Source organism: Varanus komodoensis, unplaced genomic scaffold, assembly GCF_004798865.1.
Source record: "Varanus komodoensis strain SLA01 unplaced genomic scaffold, ASM479886v1 scaffold44_3, whole genome shotgun sequence".
Lineage (NCBI taxonomy): Eukaryota > Metazoa > Chordata > Lepidosauria > Squamata > Varanidae > Varanus > Varanus komodoensis.
Genome location: NW_025336010.1, coordinates 5,533,314 through 5,555,462, shown reverse-complemented (window position 1 = coordinate 5,555,462; position 22,149 = coordinate 5,533,314). Strand labels below are relative to the sequence as shown.

At 45.8% G+C, this 22,149-nt stretch overlaps 1 protein-coding gene across 1 annotated transcript in view; it reads right to left on the bottom strand.

Annotated features, from left to right (window-relative positions):
• The window catches only part of FGF18 (fibroblast growth factor 18), a 123,443-nt gene that overhangs the window by 14,025 nt on the left and 87,269 nt on the right, over positions 1–22,149 (bottom strand). Inside the window, exon 4 of the mRNA XM_044444266.1 lies at positions 11,256–11,362. Coding sequence (XP_044300201.1) covers positions 11,256–11,362 — 107 coding nt within the window. The remainder of the gene's footprint in view (positions 1–11,255; positions 11,363–22,149) is intronic.

Genomic DNA, 22,149 nt, shown 5'->3' with positions numbered 1-22,149 from the left:
CTCAGTTTAAAGTCTTCCGGAAGAAGCTCACTAGAGCATCTCCAAAGGACCTTTTCCCCATCCTTGTGAGGTGTAACCCGTCCCTTGCCAGAAGTCCATTGGCAAGAAACTGAGTACCGTGGTCGAGGAACCCGAAGCACGCCTTCTGGCACCACACCCTAAGCCAGTCGTTCACCTTGGAGACCCTCCTGTTCCTTCCTGGCCCAAATCCCCAGACCAGTAAGATTGACGAGAAGGCCACTTGGGCCTTTAGCTCCCTGAGTTTCTTCCCCAAGCCTCAAAGTCCCTGGTGATCCCGACCACCCCCTGCCTGGCCATGTCGTTTATGCCCACATGGATCACCAGGAGCGGCTGGTGACCTCCGGAGCGAACAAGACACTCCTCTCTGTCCTTCACATGCCGGATTCGTGCCCCCAGCAGGCAGCAAACCTCCCTTGTCTCCAGGTTGGGGCCGGCTCAGTGCTCCTCAGCAGTGAGTCCCCAACAACAATCACCCGCCGCCGGGTCTTCCTGGTGGTGGTGGGCGGCCGTGCCCTGGCCCTCACCACTCCTGCAGCAGCCCCCTTGCCGCTTGTCATCCCAGGCTGGGGGTCCTGCTGGTCCCCCGAGGCCTCATCAGCCCCAGCCTCCCCAAGTGGAGAGAACCTGTTTCCCAGCTCCAGATTGGTGCCAGGAGAAGGAGGAGGCCGTGCTGGCCTCCTCCTCCTGTGGGTGACATACCTCCATGTCTCGGCAGCTGCTCCTCCCATGGCCTCTCCCTCAACCCTCTGTCCAGTGGGGGGCTGCTCCCGGGGGGCCTGGAGAGCTCTCTCAACCCTCAGGCACCTCCTCTAGCAGGGTCACCAGCTTGCACCAAGGGCAAGTGTAACCCTGCCTCTCCTGGAGAAGGGCAAACATGTCGCAGCTGTCGCAGTGGACAGCAACACCCATGACTCCCGCCAAGGCCATCTCCTGGTCTGCCATTGGGATCCCTTCCGAGACCTTACCTTGGTCCCCTGCCTTGTCTGTCCTGCAGTTCCTCTCACTTGCCCAGTTCTCCCAGACAAAAACCCACTCGCACACACACACAAGTATAAAATAAACTTAAATTTATAAAATAAACTTACATTTAAATTGGAGGAAAAACAAAGCACAGCACCAAAACAAACAAGGAAGGAAGGAAGGAAGGAAGGAAGGAAGGAAGGAAAACAAAGCAAAAAACAACAAACCTCTGCGTCCCAGGGAAGGGAGTCTCCGGGCAGCCCAGGCCGCAGCCAAGGGACGCAGCCAAGGGACGATGCCAAGAGGCCAGAGCCAAAAGGGCTGGCAGTGACTGAGCACGGCCTTATCAGCCCCTCAGGCCGGTGGCCCCGCCTGTCTGCTCCCTCCTGGCCCCTCCGGCCTCTCTGGCCCCGCCCCCTTCCTCTCTGTTGCTCCTGGCCCTCTGCTCCCCTGCCCAGCTCCTACCTTGCCTTCGCCAGTCCCCTGGCCACTCAGCACTCTCCCCCAGCCTGTGTCTCTCCTGCTCTGCCAAGAGGACAGAGCCAAAAGGGCTGGCAGTGACTGAGCGCGGCCTTATCAGCCCCTCAGGCCGGTGGGCCCGCCTGTCCGCTCCCTCCTGGCCCCTCTAGCCTCTCTGACCCCGCCCCCTTCCTCTCTGCTGCTCCTGGCCCTCTGCTCCCCTGCCCAGCTCCTACTTTGCCTTCGCCAGTCCCCTGGCCACTCAGCGCTCTCTCCCAACCTGTGCCTTTGCTGCTCTGCTGCTCTGCCAAGAGGCCAGAGCCAGAAGGGCTTGCAGTGGCTGAGCGTGGCCTTATTAGTCCCTCAGGCTGCTGGCCCCGCCTGTCTGCTTCCTCCTGGCTCCAGAAAACATCATCAGAAAACTATGCAGTATCAAAAGTGTTCATCCACAAATACACAAACTCTTCCCTGGCTCACAGCCTAGCATCAACATCATCACAGCCCACAGAAACTGGGCCATGGCTAATGTCCAGATGCCTGGGAAAACAAGCAGGGCTTTGCCTGGCTCTGAGGAATGAGAGTCCTGTGACCAGAGAGGATTCAAGAACCAATGGGCTATCACAGGAAAGGCCTGTTCCTGAACTGGCATCTGTCAGCTTCTCTCAGGGAGGCAGGGTCACACGGAGAAGGGCTGGGCAGCCAGACGCAGGACCAGGTAGGTTCAGACGGGAAGGAATGGTTGTGAGGTATGGGGACTTGAGCCATGTAAGCCTTTAAGGGTTGAAATGAGCCCTTTGAATTTGGCTTGGAAATGAGCTGGTAACCAGTGCAGGTGAGCTAGGACCAGTTTGTATGTTCACTGTGCTTCAGCCCAGTCAGCATCCTGACTGCTGAATTCAGCATTTGCTGCACTTTCCAAACTGTCTTCAAAATAGCCAATGTAACATAAACCTACTGCAGTCATTGAACCTGGAGATTATCAAAGCATGGACCACCGATGCTTGACTGTCTCCATCCAAATGAGGCTACAGCTTGGTGACTAGTCAAAGCGAAATGCTATGAAGGCCACCTGAGCCTCCAGTGTCAATGAGGGATCCTGCAGTGAACCAAGCTGCCTACCGGCTGCTTCTGGGGGAACATCACCCCATCCAGAGCTGACCCCATCCATTCCCCCCACCTGGGCAGAGGAACCACCCACCAACAAAGCCTCAGTCACTGTCTGGTTTGAGTCTCATTTTATTGTCTCTTGTTCAGGCTACTACCAAGGCCAGGCAGTGACTAGGGCTGATTATGGACTGAGTGCAGGTTGATGCTGAACCACAGGCTGTTGTTGAAATATGGGTTATTGTGCTGTCTGAACCCAGTTCCTCTATCAAGCCATGGCTTACTAACCATGAAGAGAACCCATGGTTGCATGCTGAGTTATGAAGTGTGTTTTGTTCACAGCAATCTGTTATTTCCCCTGGGTTCAGACAACATGAGAAGCCCATATTCCACCCCTGAGGGTGAGTTATTGTATTTTCTGAAGCCAGCCAGTGGATCAGCACATCCACTGCCACAGCCACCTGAAATTAAGAAAAGCAGAGTTGATTAATCATTGAGGAATGCACATGCAGATACGCAGCCAAACACGCCTCTTATTGAAAACAATGGAGCTGAAAAACAGTGTCCTCATCTGAATGCACATTGAAACATGCATTGCACTGAAGAAATAATGGCATGCAGTAGCCAGAGAGCTTCCCCAACTGGATGTGTGTTCTGAAGACATTCCAATGGGCAGCCAATTTATGCTGGTGGTTCCTAAAAGTAAGATTATCTGAGGCCTTCTGTGAAGTTCCCACCGATATTTGAGGCCAAAAAGAAAGGAAAAAACCTCCCTAGAAACAAAGGGGCATGTATCACATCTCTCTTAGAACCTATTTAGCTTAGCCGACTGAAGCTAACTGCATGTGTGCTTACTTTCAGAAGAGGTACACTTATGCATCCTTATACATTAAAAAACCCACTCCCCATGCTATGGTTGGCCTGGAGTGGCCTACTCAGCCACCCATCCCAGCTCCATCTTGCCCAGGTCCGAGAGACAGAAACCTCCCTTTGCAATCAGCTGCAAGGTTCTGCTTAAGTGAAAAGCCAGGTCACCAGTAGCCAAGGACTGCCTCTTAACCCATCAACTCAGCAGTAAGTGGTTCTCCATCTTGGCACTGGGTCCTGGGATCATCCAGTGAAACCAAACAGTGGGAGATTCCAGGCTGAGCAAAGGATGTGCTTCTTGACACAACACATTGTTAAGCTATGGCATTCTCTCTCACCAGATGTGGCAGTGGCCACACACGGGATTGTTTTTAAAAGAGGACTAGACCAATTGATGCAGGCGAAGCCTGTCAATGGCTACCAGTCATGCTGCCTCTATCTGACACCCAGTACCAGAGGCTACTTGAATGCCAGGGAACATGGGCTTTCCACCTGCATCTGTTCACCATGGTGGAAAACAGAGTGCTGTGCTTGATAGCCCTCTGCTATGATTCAGCAGGATCTTCTCATGTTCTTAGTGCCTTCCTTCCCTTCGCAAAGAACACCCCACTTCACTTTCTAGTCAGCTCAAGTGTACACCCCTTCTATAGTCTTGACCAAGAAACCAAAAATGCAGGAGGGTGCTGACCTGCCTTGCACTTTATAGATACCCACATGGCCAGATTCATCTGCCTCTGCCAGCAAATGCTGAAGACTCTTTTGTTCTGGGGTAAGCCTAGATGTATTTCTGCACATGAAAGGCAGTGGATCAGAGCCGTTCCATCCCAAGGGATGATTGGTCTTTGGGTTACAACAGCTTTCAGTTTCAATGTGCACTTCCTGCAAAACAGCCTCCATTTTAAAGCTGCAGTTTAAACCATTCCAAATCCTTACTGCCCTTCAAAGAATGCTCCTGGCAGGAGTCGGTGTTAAAGTGTAGCCAAAGTAGTCTTTGGCATAAAGCAACAATTTGTTTGTGGTCCTCCAGAGCTGCAGGGATCCCCACCATCTGGTATTACTGTAGTAAGTCCCTGGTAACTTTAAATCTATTGGTTTGGAAAGCAGTTATCTCACCCGAAAATCTTCATGTTTCCCAGTGAAAGCCCTTGCTTCATCTGTTTTCATTGCGTAGTGAGTTCAAGTTCAGACCATGTGGGTGAGTGACTTATGTGCTCCAGGCCTTAAAGTGAATGGTGGGGAGGGAAGCACTTGTGAAAGATGCAGGAAAGCGTGGAAAGAAGAAAGCATTTGAAATTCCAAAGTTATCTCAAGAAATAATGGAAATAGTAAGGTGATTTCCTGAATAGTTTGAATTTCAAGTCCTTGTGGCTTCTAAAGAAATCTTGAATAGATATGGTAAACATTTGGGAGCTAATTTGGTGTGGGAACAGTGTACTGCATAATATAAACTTCCTTCCTCACAGACATTGGTGCTATATTGCTATATTGCTGGAGTCACTGAAGTTAACAAGACCAAGAAGTTCTACCACCAGAAAAATGAAGCAAACATCCATAAGAGCCATGGCATGGTCAGGTTATTGGTAACTTCCTGCAATAGCTATATGTGATTTTCCCCAATCAGTGATTCCCTGCCTTCCAGAGCACACACATTTGAGGGATTTTTCCCAATTGAGTAAATGTGGAGAGTCACTCAGTAAGGGTCTATTGTGTCCCAAATCCACATGAGTTATTAAGAAATACCCAAGGATAGATCTTGAGTTTCCGAGTCCCCCAGGATTATCAAACGTCCTATTCTGGATCCCAGACTGCTTGCCTCAAAGGAATGATTACATTGCATGTATGACCTGGCTTTTTCCTCTTGCAAGGAAATAGCTCCATTTTATCTCCACAACAAGAACCCTGTGAAGTATGTCAGGCTGGGAGTCTGACTGGCCCAAAGTCACCTAGGGAGCTCCATGGACAAGTGGGGACTAGAACCCGGATCTCCCACATCCTCAGTCCAACACATGGTCTCTCACAGTATTCTGATAGTAATTGCTACACAGCTACTGATGGTTTCCTCTTGGTTTTTATAATGGTTAAATTATCAACAAGGTTCCTCAGAGATAAGGTGGGCCTATAAATGGTTTAAAATAAATAAATGCCTAGTGACCTGTCTTGGTCGTATGGTGCCTACACATGTGGAACCAAGCTTTCTAGGAATAAACTGGGGCTCCACCAGGCAGACTGTTGGTAATAGGCAGCAGAGGGTCACAGCCAGGCAACTGTAAAGCAGCCTGTAAAGCTCAGCTGGGGAAAGATATCATTCAAAATCAGGCATTAGGAAAAGGGTGAACAGGACCTAAATTACAGGACCACGGATAGCTCCAACCACTAGCCGAGCCAAACTTGACTGCAAGCTTGGGCAGGCTCTGTTGTCTGCCCTCAGTCCTATATCTACTCTGGCCCATACCTTGGAGCTTGGAGCCGAGCACATGGCACGCTGGTGCACTACACTTTCTGGGGAGGCCCTCTGGCATCTCGGGAAGTAAGAACTGGGGGCTCCTTGGAGTCTGGCTGGTTGGTGAGGTTAGCTTTTAGGAGTGCTCCTGATGCCAGCTCCAGTGAACAGGAACATTGATCTCTGGCTGTGTCGGATGGAGTTGTTTTCTCCCTGGTTCACTCCGCTCTTGGCTTGGATGTTTGTCAACAAGGGCAATTGGGATTCCACATTTTCCAGAATGGTGGTGAAGTCTACATGCTACCCCCTTCCTGAGCTTGCTAGACAGGACACTTGAGCTTACCTGGCCTGCCAGTCTAGAACAAGGTTACTGGTCCTGTCACCAAAAGTGAAAAGGGTCTCGGGTAGCATGGTTAGGAAAGGGGGCTCCTCCATAAGCCTAGGAAAGCTGCTGCCAGTTGGAGTGGGCGGGACTAATGTCCACACAGATGGGTAGATTGACCAATGGTCAGACTCTGCCAAATGTGCCAGCATTATTGAAGTGGCACTAGCATAGACCAATACGAGTGCAGTGCTTGCTAGTGCAGTGTCATTCCTCTCCACTCCACCCAGCAGCAGCTCTCGTAGGTCTAAGGAAGTGCCCTGTTCCTAAACTGGCTATCTGATACTTTTAAACTGAAGATACCAGGGAATGAACCAAGCATGACCAACACAGAGTACCAATGAAAAAACCAAGTTGAATGGTATCCAAGCCTATCTGCTGGGACCACTGGTTTCCCTTCTTCGCTGTGAAGAACCTGAAGACATTTTTCCTTGATGGAAATTCAACTTACAAGAAGGTATCAAATTTAACATGCAGTTGAGAAAATGCTGCACTAAGTAATACTTGATTGAGGTGTATAGTCCTCTCCATCCTGAAGGCTCAGGGAAGCTGCCACTTTTTTTAAAAAAATGGTTTTTTAAAAAAAAAATCTGCATTGAAAACAGGTGTATGACAAGGATGGATCATTTCAGTCCTTTGTGATCCACCATAAGTGTTGACTTAAACAGATGTTGATTAAACCTATGCAAATAAATAGTAAGAGTAACTTATATTTTATTGCTTCCTTGCACAGAGATGTTACTTTCTGAGCAAGTGCAACCATATTTACTCAGATGTATGTGCCCCTGCCTGCCATGATACTCACTCTCAGGTATGTGTACTTAAGATTGCCAATTCTTTTCATGTTATAAAAGGGGGCCTGGATCCACCTATCCAGAACTTTGAGGCCTCCCTGAGAACCCAGGTTGACTCCAGCTTCTTGCATGGGACTCCAGGTAGCAGCATATGGCACTAAGGCAAATTTTATCCTGCTTGCAAAACACCTCCACTGGCCACTTCCCATCCTCTTTCACCCTGATAGTGCCATCCTACAGCTGGGGTTGGATGAGGCAGCTGCTGCTGCCCCTGAAGCCCTGACTGCAGAAGCTTTAGAGCTCCTCCAGTCCCCAGACCCAGACGCCTGCTCCCAAGAGGGGAGGAAAATGGTAACCCAGTGGCCAAACTCAGGAACTGCAAACATGCCCAGCCCTGTGGGGCTTTGGCAAAGCTGTTCTAGAGCACTCACTAGCATCCAGGACTCCTGACAATAACAAGAACAGTAACAGGAAAAACACTTCCCCCCACATCAAAAAAAATACAGTGAATAGCCATGATAATAGTTGCTGTTTTCATGTCTCTTGCATATCTGCTCAAAGATCCAAAGATGCAAATGTCAACATGAAAAAAGTGGGGGAATGAGCCTGCGGAGAGATGTTTTGCACTCTCAGAGAGGGAGAGTGGCTCCTGTAGGCAGGCTCCTCTCCATTTAAGCTGGAAGAAACTTAAGTGGAATAAAGTCTTGACCTTGACTAGCCCGCTCATGTTGAAAATGATCAGCCTTGTCTACACGAGCTATATTTGCTTCATTGGCTGATTTGACTACATTTTTCCTGTTAATGTCGACCAGCTGTGTGTACGCACGGAACACAAACATACAATAAACAGATTTAGAATCCTGCTCATAATATCATGGCCAAACCTAGCTGTGAAGTGACAAACAATAATGAACAAGAAAATGGAGTGAGGGGTGGGAGGGGAACTCCAGGGAGAGGACATTCCAGGATCCTGAGAAAGTTCCACGGGAAACCTTGGCGCAGTGGAGCCGGTTGGAGAGGCAAATTAGCCTTGATGAGGGAAAGATGGGAAGAAGGAGAGCCTGTTCTTCGGAGGCTGGAGAATGGATTGCTTGCCTGCAGGGCTACCCAGCCTAACAATCTCCGAGGCAGGTAAGGCATTTCTAAATCGGTTAAGTGTTGTCAGACATCCCAAGCTGAGAAGAGCGGCAACCTGCTCTCATTTGTAATATGCTTTGTAGATGATTATGTGAAACAAAGACTTTAAACTGAAACCAGGTTTTCAGCTGGGGAAGAATCCAAAGATGTTCTCTGTGAGGGAGAAGAAAGCCAGATGGCATCTGTGGGTATAGTTAAGGGTTGCACAGAGTAAGTCAATAGGAAATGAGCTGGGGGGTGGGGGGAACCATAGCCCACAGTTTCATTATTGGCAAGCGAACCCTCCAGGGTGATTGCAAAAGAGCTTTATGGGTTTCTTTCCCTCCCATGGTGGACTTAAATATTTGTTTCATAACCCAGGCACAAACTTATATCCAGGGGTTTATTGGCTGCTTAGAAATTATTTGCTATATTAAAAATGCAGTTACTCAAGATATTGCAGCAAAAAGTGCTGGAACTATGATACTAATTAAAAGCACAAACACAAACACTCACACAGACACCCTACATACAAACTTAGAGCTGCATAATTTGACGCTGTAAGAGGTCACATAGAAGGAATCAAAACCTTACACTTATATGAACAAATTAAAGATGGGTTTGATTAATGAAGGGTCTCACACATAGGGCTTGTTCAACAGAAAAAGCTAAATTCCTTATACTGCAAAAGCTAGGAGGCTTCATATTTGCACTTTCAACAGTGAAGCTATGCCCTATACAAGCTGTTATTTCTGTCTATGTATCTTATATTCTTCATCATCTCTGCATTTAACACTGAAATAAGTACTTCAAGATACATGTACTTTGAAATACATAAAGATGGATATGGACATGTCTACCAACCCAATTCTGTTTTGGGTCAATGTCAGTTTTCTGATCTCCATATCATGCAAATAACAGGGCCACATACAAACAATGAGATGGAGCTTTGCTATTGCTATTGATAAAGCAATAGCACTACTGAGATCAGAAGTAATATAGAGGCTATGAGACTAAGCTTTGACTCAGGAAGCACCTGCTCTGAATTTTATCTCTGCCATGAACTCATTGGGTGCTTTAAGCAAGCCTCTCCTGGCCTCAGTCCTCCTTGCCCCCTTCTGTAATATGGAGATATCATCCTCACCTCTCTTATAGTATTGTTGAAAGATTTATACTATGTGTGAAGTGCTCAACATTCATTCATTCATATCCCACATTTTTTCTGTTCGAGGAACTCAAGGAAGCTATATTTCTCCTCCTCTCCCTCTTCTCAATCTTATCCCCACAACAACAACCCTGTGAGGTAGGTTGGGCTGAGAGTCTTTGACTGGCCCCAAGTCACCCAGTTGGCTCCATGGCTGAGTCTCTGATTCTCCCTCTTAACCACCCCACCACACTGCCTCTCAAATATTTGGACTCACTGCATAAATTCACTGTTGCTGCTATTAAGCATAAGAGATCTCCTCTTCTTCAGGTTATTATTGTATTACCAGCCATGGATCTCCTAACATCAAGGCATGCAAGGTAGCACACATCCTTCTTCCCTGTCCCCCCCAAACTCAAGTTTTATTATCACAGCACTCCTGTGAAGCAGGCCTGACCGAGAAACAGTGGCTGACCCACAGAGCATCAAGGCCACCTGGGGATTTCCACCTTGATCTCCCCATTTCTGTTCTAACTAAGACACTACCCTGACACTCGTGCTAGGTAGGGTTAGTTCTCTCAACCAAGTGGGCATGCTTCCTAACCGCACTTTTCCTTCAGCACATAAAAGCAGCTAAGTTGTTGCATAATTAGCAAAAACAATTAGCAACACCCCTGAAATCCTTTGGCTGGTGATGGTCGCTGGCTGTATCATTTCAAAAGCCCACAAATTAGTCCAACTGGCCTGAGTACAGAGCTGTAAGGTTACGTCCGATGGGGCTCATCTCACACAGCTGTCTTCTCAGAAGTAAATAACAGCACAGAGCAGCAACCTGCCACCTGGTTTCGATTTGGGAATGTGCATTTCAGTTCTACACTGTTGTTGACTCCAAGACTGAGAACTCCCCCTGCTTTTTCCGACTCTGAGGGCAATGTCAGTATTTTAATTCTGTGTGGCAGCCAGGAGGGTGCTTTTTATCTATACTGAGTGAACTGTCCCCTGCCTGTGTCAAACGTGGGGCTGCCAATAAATGAAATGGTGAAAGCTTTACAAATGCTTGAGTTTGTTTCCATCTGATATGCAACAGCAGCTCAGCCACAAAGGCAAATGCAGTGAAATTTGCTGCAAGAGTTTATTGTCCATCCGATGGAAGCAGGGAATCAAAGGCAATGACATTTCCCTGTTCTGTCAGAATCTCGAAACCCATCCCTAATACAGTCTCAGAATTACAATATTAACTTATATGACACTGTGATTTTAAAAGACGTTTTCTCAGTTTAAGACAGAAAATGCATTGCCAAACTCCTTAAAATGTTCCTACAATTAAAGGTAAAAGGTAAAGTTAGAGGTTTCCCCTTGATGTGAAGTCCAGTCATGCCTAACTCTAGGGGGCGGTGCTCATCTCTGTTTCCTAGCCGAGGGAGCCAACGTTTGTCCGCAGACAGTCTCTGTGGTCATGTGGCCGGCATGACTAAACACCGAAGTGCACGGAACACTGTTTACCTGCCCACCAAAGTGGTACCTTTTTATCTACTTGCATTTGCATGCTTTCGAACTGCAAGGTTGGCAGGAGTTCCTACAATTACACTTGCTAATATTTTATTTAATTAAGCCACCAAGATAAGAGAACTATCAGTCAGGTAACCCAAGCTCTATATTGTTTTGGAGAGCTACACACATCTTTTATCAATTTATGCAACTGTAAAATCGAAACCTGCGTGTACCCAAAGAAATCAGTAATAAAACCCCAGTGGTTAGCCACAGTACTTAATTTTATAGGTTAAGGGTTTTCTTTTCCTTCTTTTTTTTCAAGTAAAGGCATGAATGCCTTCAGAATTCCAACATTCCTCAAGTCCTGCTTTTCATTTGGGGTTGACAGGCAAAGTTCAGAACACATCATTATGGAGGTTCACAGTCACTGCTAAAGGTAACACTCATATTACAAATGAATTAATAGAAAACACTTACCTTCCCTACTAGCTTTCCTTTCCTATTCATGCAAAGGTAAAAGTCTGTCTCTTTCCCTTTGATCCGGACTTGACTGCCAAATGTGTCTGTTTCCACTAGAAGCTGGGCTTGTAAAGGAAGAAGGAGAAAAACAGAAACAGGCATTTACCGGACTGGTCATACAGCGAACGAGTAGAGAAGATGCCCTCCGTCTCCGCCCAAATCAGGGGTGAGGTGGAGAGCCTTCCTCTATCACTGTGGAGTGGGGAATCCAAAGGAAACACACATGTCCTTGTGATCTGCCCATAGCTTGACTACCAGATCAATGCAAGAGCAGCTGGACTTTTCATGGATTGACTGACAGGTAGGAAGGGCTACCTCTGTACTCCAAGGGGCTAGGAATAGGATGCATTTAAATCCATAAGACAAATCACATCTCTTCAAAGTAAGACATCTCACAGCCGTTGACTCCTCACTGTACTGTACACCACAAAAGCATGGATTCACATGTAACCTGAAAATGAAGGAAATTTAGCAGAGGGAAAAGCCTGAGGGCAAAGTTCTGATTACTGCTGTTGTTCTGCCTGCATAGCTAGACATCAAGCTAACGTGTCAAGCCTCCTTTGTTAAGCTGGAAAGGCAGGGGCCTGCAGCTGGATGGGTGACCACATGGGGAAGCAGAACAGGGAGTTGGACTTGATAGCCTTATAGGCCCTATTCTATCCAAGCTGAGCTGAGCCTGGCCTAACCTACCCTATCCAAGAGCCAAAAAAGGAATTAGTTAGAAGCCTGCCAAGTTCTGGGTGAAGCAGCCTGCTTAGGGTGGCATTGAGGGGCTAAGGTGAAGACAGGGACTGGTGTCTGAGAGGGGCAACAAGAGTTTTTAACAGATTGGTGCTAGCAAGCTGCAGTGGGGGTCATTTGGGTTCCACTTCGGGCAGCAAAATATCTTGGCCTGTCAATGGCTAGTAAGTTGCTAAGAGTAGAGTTGAAGCAGCTCAGGAAAACTTTTCTGAGCACAGTTCTGGGATGTTTCTTCTCACTCCCCTGTCCCTGAAAAGAAGGACACTTTACAGCATTTTCTCTGAATATTCTCTACCTTTTTTTTTTTTTCTGGTGGCAGTTGCCATTCCACCCTCTCCAAAACACATATTCACACAGCATGATAGAGGATGCCTGGTCTGGAGCATTGCGGAGGACCAGAAATAGTGGCACAGTTGTCAATATTTATTACTTATTGCATTTGGGTCCTGCCTTTTCACTTCCAAGGAACGTCAAGGAATCTTACATAATTCTCCTCTCAACAACCCTGGGAGGGAGATTGGGCTGAGAGTCTGTGGCTGGCCCAAGGTCACCCAGTTGGCTCCATGGCTGAGTGGGGGCCAGAACCCAGGTCGCCTGAGTCCCCGTTCTGAGCTCTCAACCACTACACCACACTAGTTCTCAGCAATATGGGTGCAGCCACCTCCTGCAACATCAGCCACAAATCAAACAAGATGGGGGGTGCAGGGAGAATGATCTTGTGCTACTACTGTCCCTCTTCCTTTTGAGTCCCAGCCCTAAGAAACTATTCACACATTCCTCTTCCCCCATTTTTTCTCCCATAGATTGGATGGAGAATTTTAAGGGGCCATTCGGGTACACTATGGTGCTAACCCTGCCCTTCAGGGGCGCCGTCATTTGTTCAGCCTGCTCTGCCAACAGAAGGGACCCTCCTTGAGTACCTTGCACTGTGCCCACCGCAGGGGCAATCTCATATGGGAGATCGCAGGGGTGCCGCAATGAAGAACCATGGCTCCCGTTACATGATTTACTTATTCCTACTAAGTGCAATTCTAGTAACCACAAGAAAAATAAATTTCTGTTGGATTTGCACATGTGAAGCAGCAAAATATGGCAATGTTTCCTCTGAGTAGAAATGAGTACTCCTCTTCATCTCATCCACCCACGGAATAACACACTGAAATGAGCCTTTGCTTTTCTAGCATGCTAGATAGGGAGCCCTCTGTGTGTGTGTGTGTCCTGTATTCATTCACTTTATTATTTATTTTATAATAGAAATAAATAAACATTCATACACACTTGTCCAAGCATTAAAAATTCTACCATCTGGTGCAGCCCTGGGGATGAGGCACCATATAAAACAGGGACTCTGAGCTAATATGCATTCACAAGACCTTAACAATTGTTAACAATGGCAACACTCTTGGTTGTCCTGGAAGTCCTGCAATAAAATGGTCCGGATTGCAGCCAGGGGGCTGGATCCTTCCACAGGTTATGCCATTCCATTCCTCACCCGCCTGCCATGACCACCAGCCAGCATCCCCTGGCCACTGAGCATGTCTGGCCATCACTGAGCAGCTTTGTTTGCCTCTCTACCCTGGAAGATTCCAGGTTTTTTAATATAGTTGTTTTGTACATAGGAAAAGCATAAGGGTTTCCTAAGCCTATTCATGTCTTTCTCATGTGTAGGAATAGTGCCACTTTCAACCACCATCAAGATCTGGGGCCTCTGATGGCCACCACTGAGGGACACTTGCTTGGTGGCAACAAGGAGAAAGGACTTTTTAGTGGTGGCCCCATGGTTATGGAGTGAGCTCCCCACTGAGACCCACCTTGTACCAACCTTACTATCTTTTCAGCATCAGGTTAAGCCTATCATATGCTTAAGATTACTGGGGATTTGTTAGCAACCTAAAACAGGTCTTAACATTTCTTGTTTAATTTATTCTGCTTGTTTGCTCATGTTTTAAATTTGGCTTTATATTTTGCATGGCAAACTTTTTTAAAATAATGGTTTGACAGCATTTTTATATTTTGCTCTAGACAGCTTCAGGCAGCCCAGAGAGCTTCAGCTATTGGGTGGTACAGAAGCTAAATAAATATATTACTAAATAAGGATCCACACTTAAAAAAGGAATGTGCAAGTGGCATAAAGGACTGGGATGGAAAACCATATGCCCATGCACCAATTTAGTCTGCCTAGCTGGCCCATAACTCCCAGGGGGGGGGGGGCGTCACAGGGCTTTGCCCTCCCACAAGCACCACCCCTTCAGGGCAAGCTGGGAGAGAGATTCCCCTTGTTGTCTCTGATAATTAATTGAAGAAGCAGCAGGAATAACAGCAGGGATTCCCTTAGTGTACCAGTCACCATCCCAACTAGGAAGGCAAGTTGTAAGCTTAGAGCTTCCCAGACCCACATCCTTCCTAGTGGGGAGATGCATGGAGCAGATGACTTTGCCCTGGCTGGTGCACTGGGAGGAGGATCGCTCCCCACCTGGCAAGTCGGAGTGGGCTACTTTGCCCACCTAGCATTCTGCACGCAGGAGCAAGGCAGAGGACTTGTGAAGCTGCTTCCTGTGCAGGTGGAGGGAGGCTCCTTCTCCTCGCCTCTCAGCTGTGGTGACTTTGCTCCATGAGGGCTTTGCACACTCATGTGAGACTCCCCTACTTGAGGAAAGCCTGTGCAAAGTGAGGCCACCTCCCTCATCAAGCCGCTGGATGGAAGAGGGCTCCACCGGAGATCGCGAGTGGAGCAGCTCTGAGCCAAACACCACCCAGTTGTAGTTCCCCATTCCTGACGGATGGCATTCTGGAGGTCTTAAGATCGTCAAGCTCTGATGCAGAGGACACCAGCCACTGTGGAGCAAAGGTGCTGAAAATGGTCAGTGGAGTTCTTATTATACTACACAGTCTCATGTTGTACAGATGAATTGTGTGTAGGTAGATCAGAATTGGCCCAAACAGATCACAGAGTTTCAAGATGGACCACAACAGACATGACTGACAGATGCACTCACCAAAGTGCAGTGCCCAAAGCTGACAGCCCCACGGAAATACAACCTGCAGTTCTCAAGCAAACAGTCCTGATGTGAAGAAAATGTCAGTCTATCCTAAATCAATATGGATTTGATATTGGAGAAGGTACGGCAGGTGGCAGTGATGGAAAATGTGTGAGTGTGAAGGGTGAGAAAGACCCTCAAGGAGCAGAGAAGGACATTTGCTCAAGAACTTGGAGGAAACCTTCTGCTGAAGCCCACAAGAGCCGCTGCAGGTCGGAATGGACAACACCAGGCAAGGCAGACAAGTGGTCCAGCCCAGCAGACAGTGGCTTTGTACATTGACTGACACAGGTGCAAATTAGCTTCTCTGTTTGTCCACCAGCATGTGTCAAGGGCTGACGAGAGTCCAATCCTTTGCCTTTCTTCTGCTTAGACCATTGATTGTCAGATAAAAACAACTGTTGGCAAACTTTGTCCTACAGATTGAACACAAAAAATCCATACTGACAAAAAGACTTTGTATTATCCTCTTGAGCCAAGCGCTTGATTTCAATCATTTAAGTAAAACTGGTCTGCCTCTTTTAAAATCCACATTTGTCTCCCTGTTCCAAAACATTTTCTTGAAGGCTGGGTAGTTTCAAAACTACAAGATATATCACCTCACTTTCAAACTAAAACAAGTATGAGTAATACCCAGGCTGATTTTAATTTGAAAAATATCACCTTAAAAAGATGTTGGTTCCCTGCTGTGAAAATTAAAAACACCTGGATGGCGTGATTTCCAATAATTAATTTAGCTTTCCTTTGACACTGTTGCTAATTAAAATATGATACCCCCTTTTTTCAAGTAAAGAATTTAAATAAATTTTAAAGAGCTAATAAAAGATAATGCAATAATTTTGGAAATAAATGAAAATTACTATTTCTCCTACTTGCCTGGGCTACAAAATGCTATAGGTGTACTTTTATACCAACAAGAACTAATTAAGTCAGGGCAAAACTGAAGGTAGCAGTTCATGGGAAAATATCAGTTAACTATATTCATCCGCACAAAAAGAAGGGCCAGGAGGCACCATGCAAAGGGTTCGAACACAAAATATATAAAATGAGAGTTATATTTCCAAGGTCATGACTGTGAGCTGGAGGGAAGGGGTGTCACCGGGCTGTGTGTATAGGAGCCAAGGCAACCAAGCAGCTGACCCTACGAATCATGGCTTACATTCAGCATCAGTCAGCCCAAATCATGGGCTGCAGCTCCCATTTTGTGATGCAGAAATACAGACAGGCATGCAAAGGTGGAAAACAACCATGGGCAGGTCCTGACTTACTTTCCGAATCCAGTTCCAGAGCAATTACAAAGAGCTTATTACAACATTCATCAGACTTTTCTATAGCATGACGCTGGGGCCAGGTCTTAGGTTAGGGCTTCTTAAAGCCATTTTTGAAGCAGGACCCAGAACCATCATATATGTACACTACCACCTTAAGGGAAACCTTTTTCTAAAGTCATTGTATTTATTGATTCATTTTATTTCCAAAATGATCACTTTAAAAAATATTGGCATACCCATCCTTTCTTCATCCTGTCAAAGTAGGCATTGCACTGTAGTGCCAAAGTGCTCATGGCACCTTTTTCATTGCAGAAGGGAAGGAGCCATCTGCACTTCAGGGAAAAGTGTGCTAAAGAGAGTTTTGGCTATTAAGAGGTATCACAACTAATGAGGAACAAATGGATGAATGAATGACCAAACAGCCAAAAGAACAAGTAGATGAGATAAACCTTTCTTGCACAACTTTCCTTCTGAGCTAGGCTTAATCCCTGGCATTTTGTGAGTTCTTGTGGCCTAAACATGAGTCTAGAAGTGAAAAGCATATGGGAAGGAATTGCAGGGGAAAAGCAACACACTTGCTTGCTTGGTACCCTCCCACTTTATTCTTCTTCTGGTCCAGAAGAAGGAGGGCTGTAAGAGTTTTGTTAGGAGTGATTGTAATGTAAAGTACGGTTTAGCCCTCTAGGTGAAAAAAGCGAATTTACCAATCATGCCTTCTAATCGCAAACTCGGCTAGAATGCACCAATGCAACCGTAACCAAAATGTGGTCCTTCCCTGAGAAATTTAAGGGAAGTATTGCCGTGCTCCAGAAACGTGGAGGTTTGCAGAAGTATCAAGAAACCCACTGAAATTTTTGATGAATGGCGGTATAGAAAAACATTGAATAAATAGATAAATAAATAGCCTCAAAGGAAGCAAAAAAAGAAAAAAGAAAAGAAAGGCCAGCCTGATGACAACTGAATATGCTCAGTAGCCATGGAATGTTGCCTGTCAATTGAACAAGAAAAACATGAAGCTGGACAGAGAGCACTCTGCAGGAGGGAATGCTGGCCGGCTGGCACCCTGAGCGGGAGCACTCCTACTTGGAGAGGGGGAAACACTGCAACATTGTATCACCAATCTCTTTTTTTTAATAAAGATTTTTATTAAGATTTTAAACTAAATACTAAAAAACATCAAATACATCGGACGTACTGGGTCAGCCCCCTATAACATATCTTTTTAACATTCTGTAATCATATTCAAATTGATTTATAAAAATTTAAAAACATCTTTAAATCTAAGCCAAGTCCCGTTTCTCCAGCCAATCATAAAAAAGGTCCCAAGTTTGATAGAAGTCAGTATCTTATTATATCACCAATCTCTTTTGAACATTGTAATCCACTCTGCATGCAGGCTGTAAAGATTCCATCCACTGGAAAATGAATTGTCCAAACAGGAGATGCGTCCACAAGATTAAAGAACAGCAGCCATTCTTTCATACTGAAATGATGCTATTTTGACACCAAATTTGGACCTGAGAATGCTTTACATGCATGGAGACCATCTACTTTGCAAGGGTCCCCTCCCTTTCTGTTTTCACAGAAGCATTTTCTCATTCTGCCTGTTGTTTTCCTTAGAAGTCAACTTCAGTTTATGTGTTCCAAGTGACCTATGGAACGCAGGCATCTTACATATTGGGAATGCAGCCTCAGTCAGACACAGTCTTTTCATGGCTTCTTCTACAGGAACTCAAAATTGTTGGCCGATGGTTCCTACTAAATAAAAAATGCACCTATATGGGACTCCATTTTCCTTCATGATGAAGTGAATGTCAAGAGCAGAGATGAGGAACTTCCTGCCCATGGAGTTTCCCCATCCAACCTGTGGGCCTCAAAGGTCCATCCCCAAAGGAAACACTATTCTTATCAGAGAGAAAAGGATGTAAATTCCCTACATGTTTCTCCTCCTCCCAATTGGAGAGATAGAGACCAATGAAAGACCATCATTTTTCAAATAAGGCAGGCCTTTGTCCTTTATACTTTAACAAAATTGCTCATCAGCATATTCCACATATGGGTGGCTACCACCATGGTAACACCTAACATTTCCTCTTGGACTTGTCCTTTGTTCTGTTCTTTAGAATGTTCTGTCACTTTAAACTTCAATCCATCAGTAGGAATATTTTTGGGAAGACTGATTTAAAAAATGCTTTAAAATTGTTTCAGATTCCTAACAAGTGAAAACCTCCTGCTGTCAAGCTTTTTCTCCATTGGTCCATTCCTCCCAAAAATTCTTAAGAACTTCATTAGAAAAAAAGCCCATTTCTTGAGTCTCTAGCTGAAAGGGATTACATGTATATGGATGCATGCATGTGTTGAAAGGCTGAAGTCCAGCTAAGAAAACTTTAAGTCAGAGAAACATTTGACGATAGTGATACCAATTATCTTTCAAAGATTTCCCTCAAGTGGGAGGATGGGAACCAGAAAACCAATGAAAAGTTAATAGGTGGGGATTATGTGAAACTGGGAAACATACAGCTTCAGTGTTTCTATATCAAATAACATCTTGCTTCATTTGGGCAAAATCAAAGGGGAAGGTACATACAGAAAAGTCTGAAGGAAGTGGGTTCACACAACTACATTTCTTCTGTGTTGTTGTTGTTGTTCAATCGCAAAGTTGAGCCCAACTTTTTGCAACCCCATGGACAACATTCCTCCAGGTTCTCCTGTCCTTCACCATCCCCCATAGTACATTTCATCTTACCCAGATCTAAATTTGCAATCCAGTTCTGGTCCTTTGGGTCACGTGTGTTATCCATATTCACACCCTGCACATCACCCTGAAATCTTGTTGATGAAGCTTGGTTTCAGGCTTGGGATGGGCATCATTGGTCATTTCCCAGTGAGACCAGGCCTCTGGGGAGCCCTCTGCCCCAACCCGCTGCATTTCCCTTAAGGAGAGGCAAAGGGAAAACACGTCTAGCTGGCAAAGGCTGCTGCTGGCACCTGCCACTTTAATTCCTTTGTGATGTCTCTGGAGCCCTAACCGTGCATCACACCAGAGCATTTTGCCATCAGGACCCCAGAGGCATTGTGGGAGAAAAGCAGTCGGCAGTTGGCGTGAGCAGCAGCGCGTACCAGCTAGAACAGCGTATGCCTGCCTCACATTAAGGGAAAGAAAAGGAGGGGGAGCTGCACGAAACCCAGCTTGTGCAGACTGTTGAGGGACCTGCTAAAGCAGGCATCAGCCCCAGATGTGATGAAGTATCCTGCTCAAGAGCCCCAGCTGGTCAACATCCTAAACAGGCAAACTTCATTTTTATTCCAAGACTTGGGGCAGTTCTTCAAATAATCATTCCCTTAGTACTGGCTATTACTCATTCCTAAAGCCCTAAACAGCTTGCTAAAGCCTTAAACGACTTGGGGTCCAGCTATCTAAAGGACACCAGCCCCCTCAGATCAGATCAGGAGGCCCTTCTATGAGAACCACCCCTCAGGGAGATGAGAGGGATGGCAACTAGGCGAAGGGCCTTTTCCACTGCTGCCCCCCATCTTTGGAACTCCCTCCCTAGGGAAATTTGCCTGGTGCATTCCCTATTTGCCTTTCGGTGCCAGGCAAAGACATACCTTTTTAAGAAGTTTTTAAGGGCCACAGCATTTAGTCTGAATGCTGTGGCCCTTTTTATATTGCTTCATAGATGTTTTAATTTGTTGTGTTTTAATCGGTTTTAATGTGTTTTATTTTGTTTAATTTGTTTTATGTACTGTTGGCCCCCTAGGAAGGCCTCAGCAGTTATAGGCAGCCCATAAATACATGTATAAATAAATAAATTTCTACAGTACTTGTGGTATTGTAAGAAGTCCTTTTCTCATTGGCCTCACGTGCCACAGATTGCCACAACTTCCGATGCTGTTTAGACAGACACTTGAGGAAAACCCCTACTCCAAATGATACAGCGCTGGCAAAGGCCGCTCCAAGGCAAAAAGCCCACTGACATTGTGACCTCTTGTCTTTCAATGTATAGTTACAAAAGAATGCAAAAATAATCACAAAGAAAAGCAGAGATTATTGCAGGGTGATGCTGAAATAATCTCTTTTACTTGCTAATATTGTATTATTTATTGCTGAGACAGACAGACAGACAGACAGACAGACAGTGTTGGTATAACTCCCATTTTATGTATCAGAAACAGAAGCCATAACCGGCTGAAGATTGTGTCCAAGCAAAGCTTTAGGTACAGCAGCTTCACCCCTTAGCCAAAATGTTTCCTTCTTAGAAAACAGATTTCTGACAACTGCCACCTTCACCTGCAGCCTTCCAGGCCATTCCTAAAGATCATGCTGCCCCTGGGACCAGATTTGCAGGTGGGGCAGAGGGGGCTGTTGAAGGAAACGGGAGGCAAGGACACCCTGTTCTGTGACTGCAAACCCTACCCTCTTCATGAAAGGAAAAGCAAGCCAGTGTGTCAGCAGAAGAGAAATGGTCATAAGTGCCCCCTGGAGTATGAAAAGGACAACAGAGAGTGGCACCCAGGTCTCCCCATTTTCTTAAAATAAATATGCATTATTTTGCAACTCTTTTTTCTTTCAGATGGCAGTGCTCATCCTAGGAATGCAATGTTTTCCAGACAGGGAGGCTAAGACTATCCTGTTCAGACCACAGTGCATGCAGAAAATGTGAAAGGAGGCAGAGACAGTGTCTAGTTGGCCTTCACTTGTGTAGAATGTCTGATTTACCTCTCCACGAGTCCATGCCTTTCAGCAAAACCAAAAACAAAAGATCCTCCAGAATTTCTAAGGAAGGAATTGTCTTTATGCTTAGAAGCCACCAAAACAGAGAATAATTTTCCTACGATGTAGTGCAGGACAATATTTTAATATGTGAAATGTTGTGTGTGGATGTTCTCTGAGCCATAAATGAGACCAGGCAGCTGCTTCTGCTGCGCTAGCAGAGCAAAGAAACAATGCAGAGCAGAGCAAAAGCAAAAGCAAAACCAAAAGCAAAAGCAAAACCAAAACCAAAACCAAAATCAAGACAGACACTTCCAGGGTGCAGGGAAACTGCAGTGTGTGAACCAGCCAGGTATATCTCCAAACTCCGCTCACATTTACAATCCAAGCACTGAATCCTACAATTCTCGATAGAGTGACTTTGCATCCCCTCCGTAATCATGACATAATGAAGAGGGAGCAATGCCAAAATTATGTAAAGTCTGCAGGGAGTAATAAAAGCTGCAGGCCATGAAGAAGTGAGAGAATCCATATTGCCCACATATTGAAATCATATTCATATAAACACATAACTCTAGCATCTGATTTCTCTTTCACTTGCTCTGGTACCTGTATGGTGTTTCTGCTATTGAAGAGAAAGGAACTGCTGGTGGTATACCAGGGATGTGCAGAAAACATGAATAGACAGGCAATCCTCATTTTACATCACTGAGCTTTGCCCCAATGGTTTTAAAAAGCCCCACAGAGACACTACAGAATTGGCATGTGTTAGATTTGAGCTTAGTTGTCTAGATATCTTCCTTGGGTTTAATCCTGAACTTCAACATCAGGGCTTGGTCTATTTTTTGTCATTTACGCCCAGTTCCTCCTTCTCCCTTTAAGGTAAATGGATGCAAAACAGGGTAGGAGCTCTTGTACGGGGAAGAAATGTCTGCAAGACTGGAAAGTAGGGATGAAAAAGTCACATCATCATCCACCTCAGGACTGGACCTACAGATGTTGCACTTGGCCTCAGTGGCCAGAGGCCGGGGATGCAGGAAAATGAGGTCCAGCAACATCTGGAAGGCAACAGGACTTCTTTTCCCTGG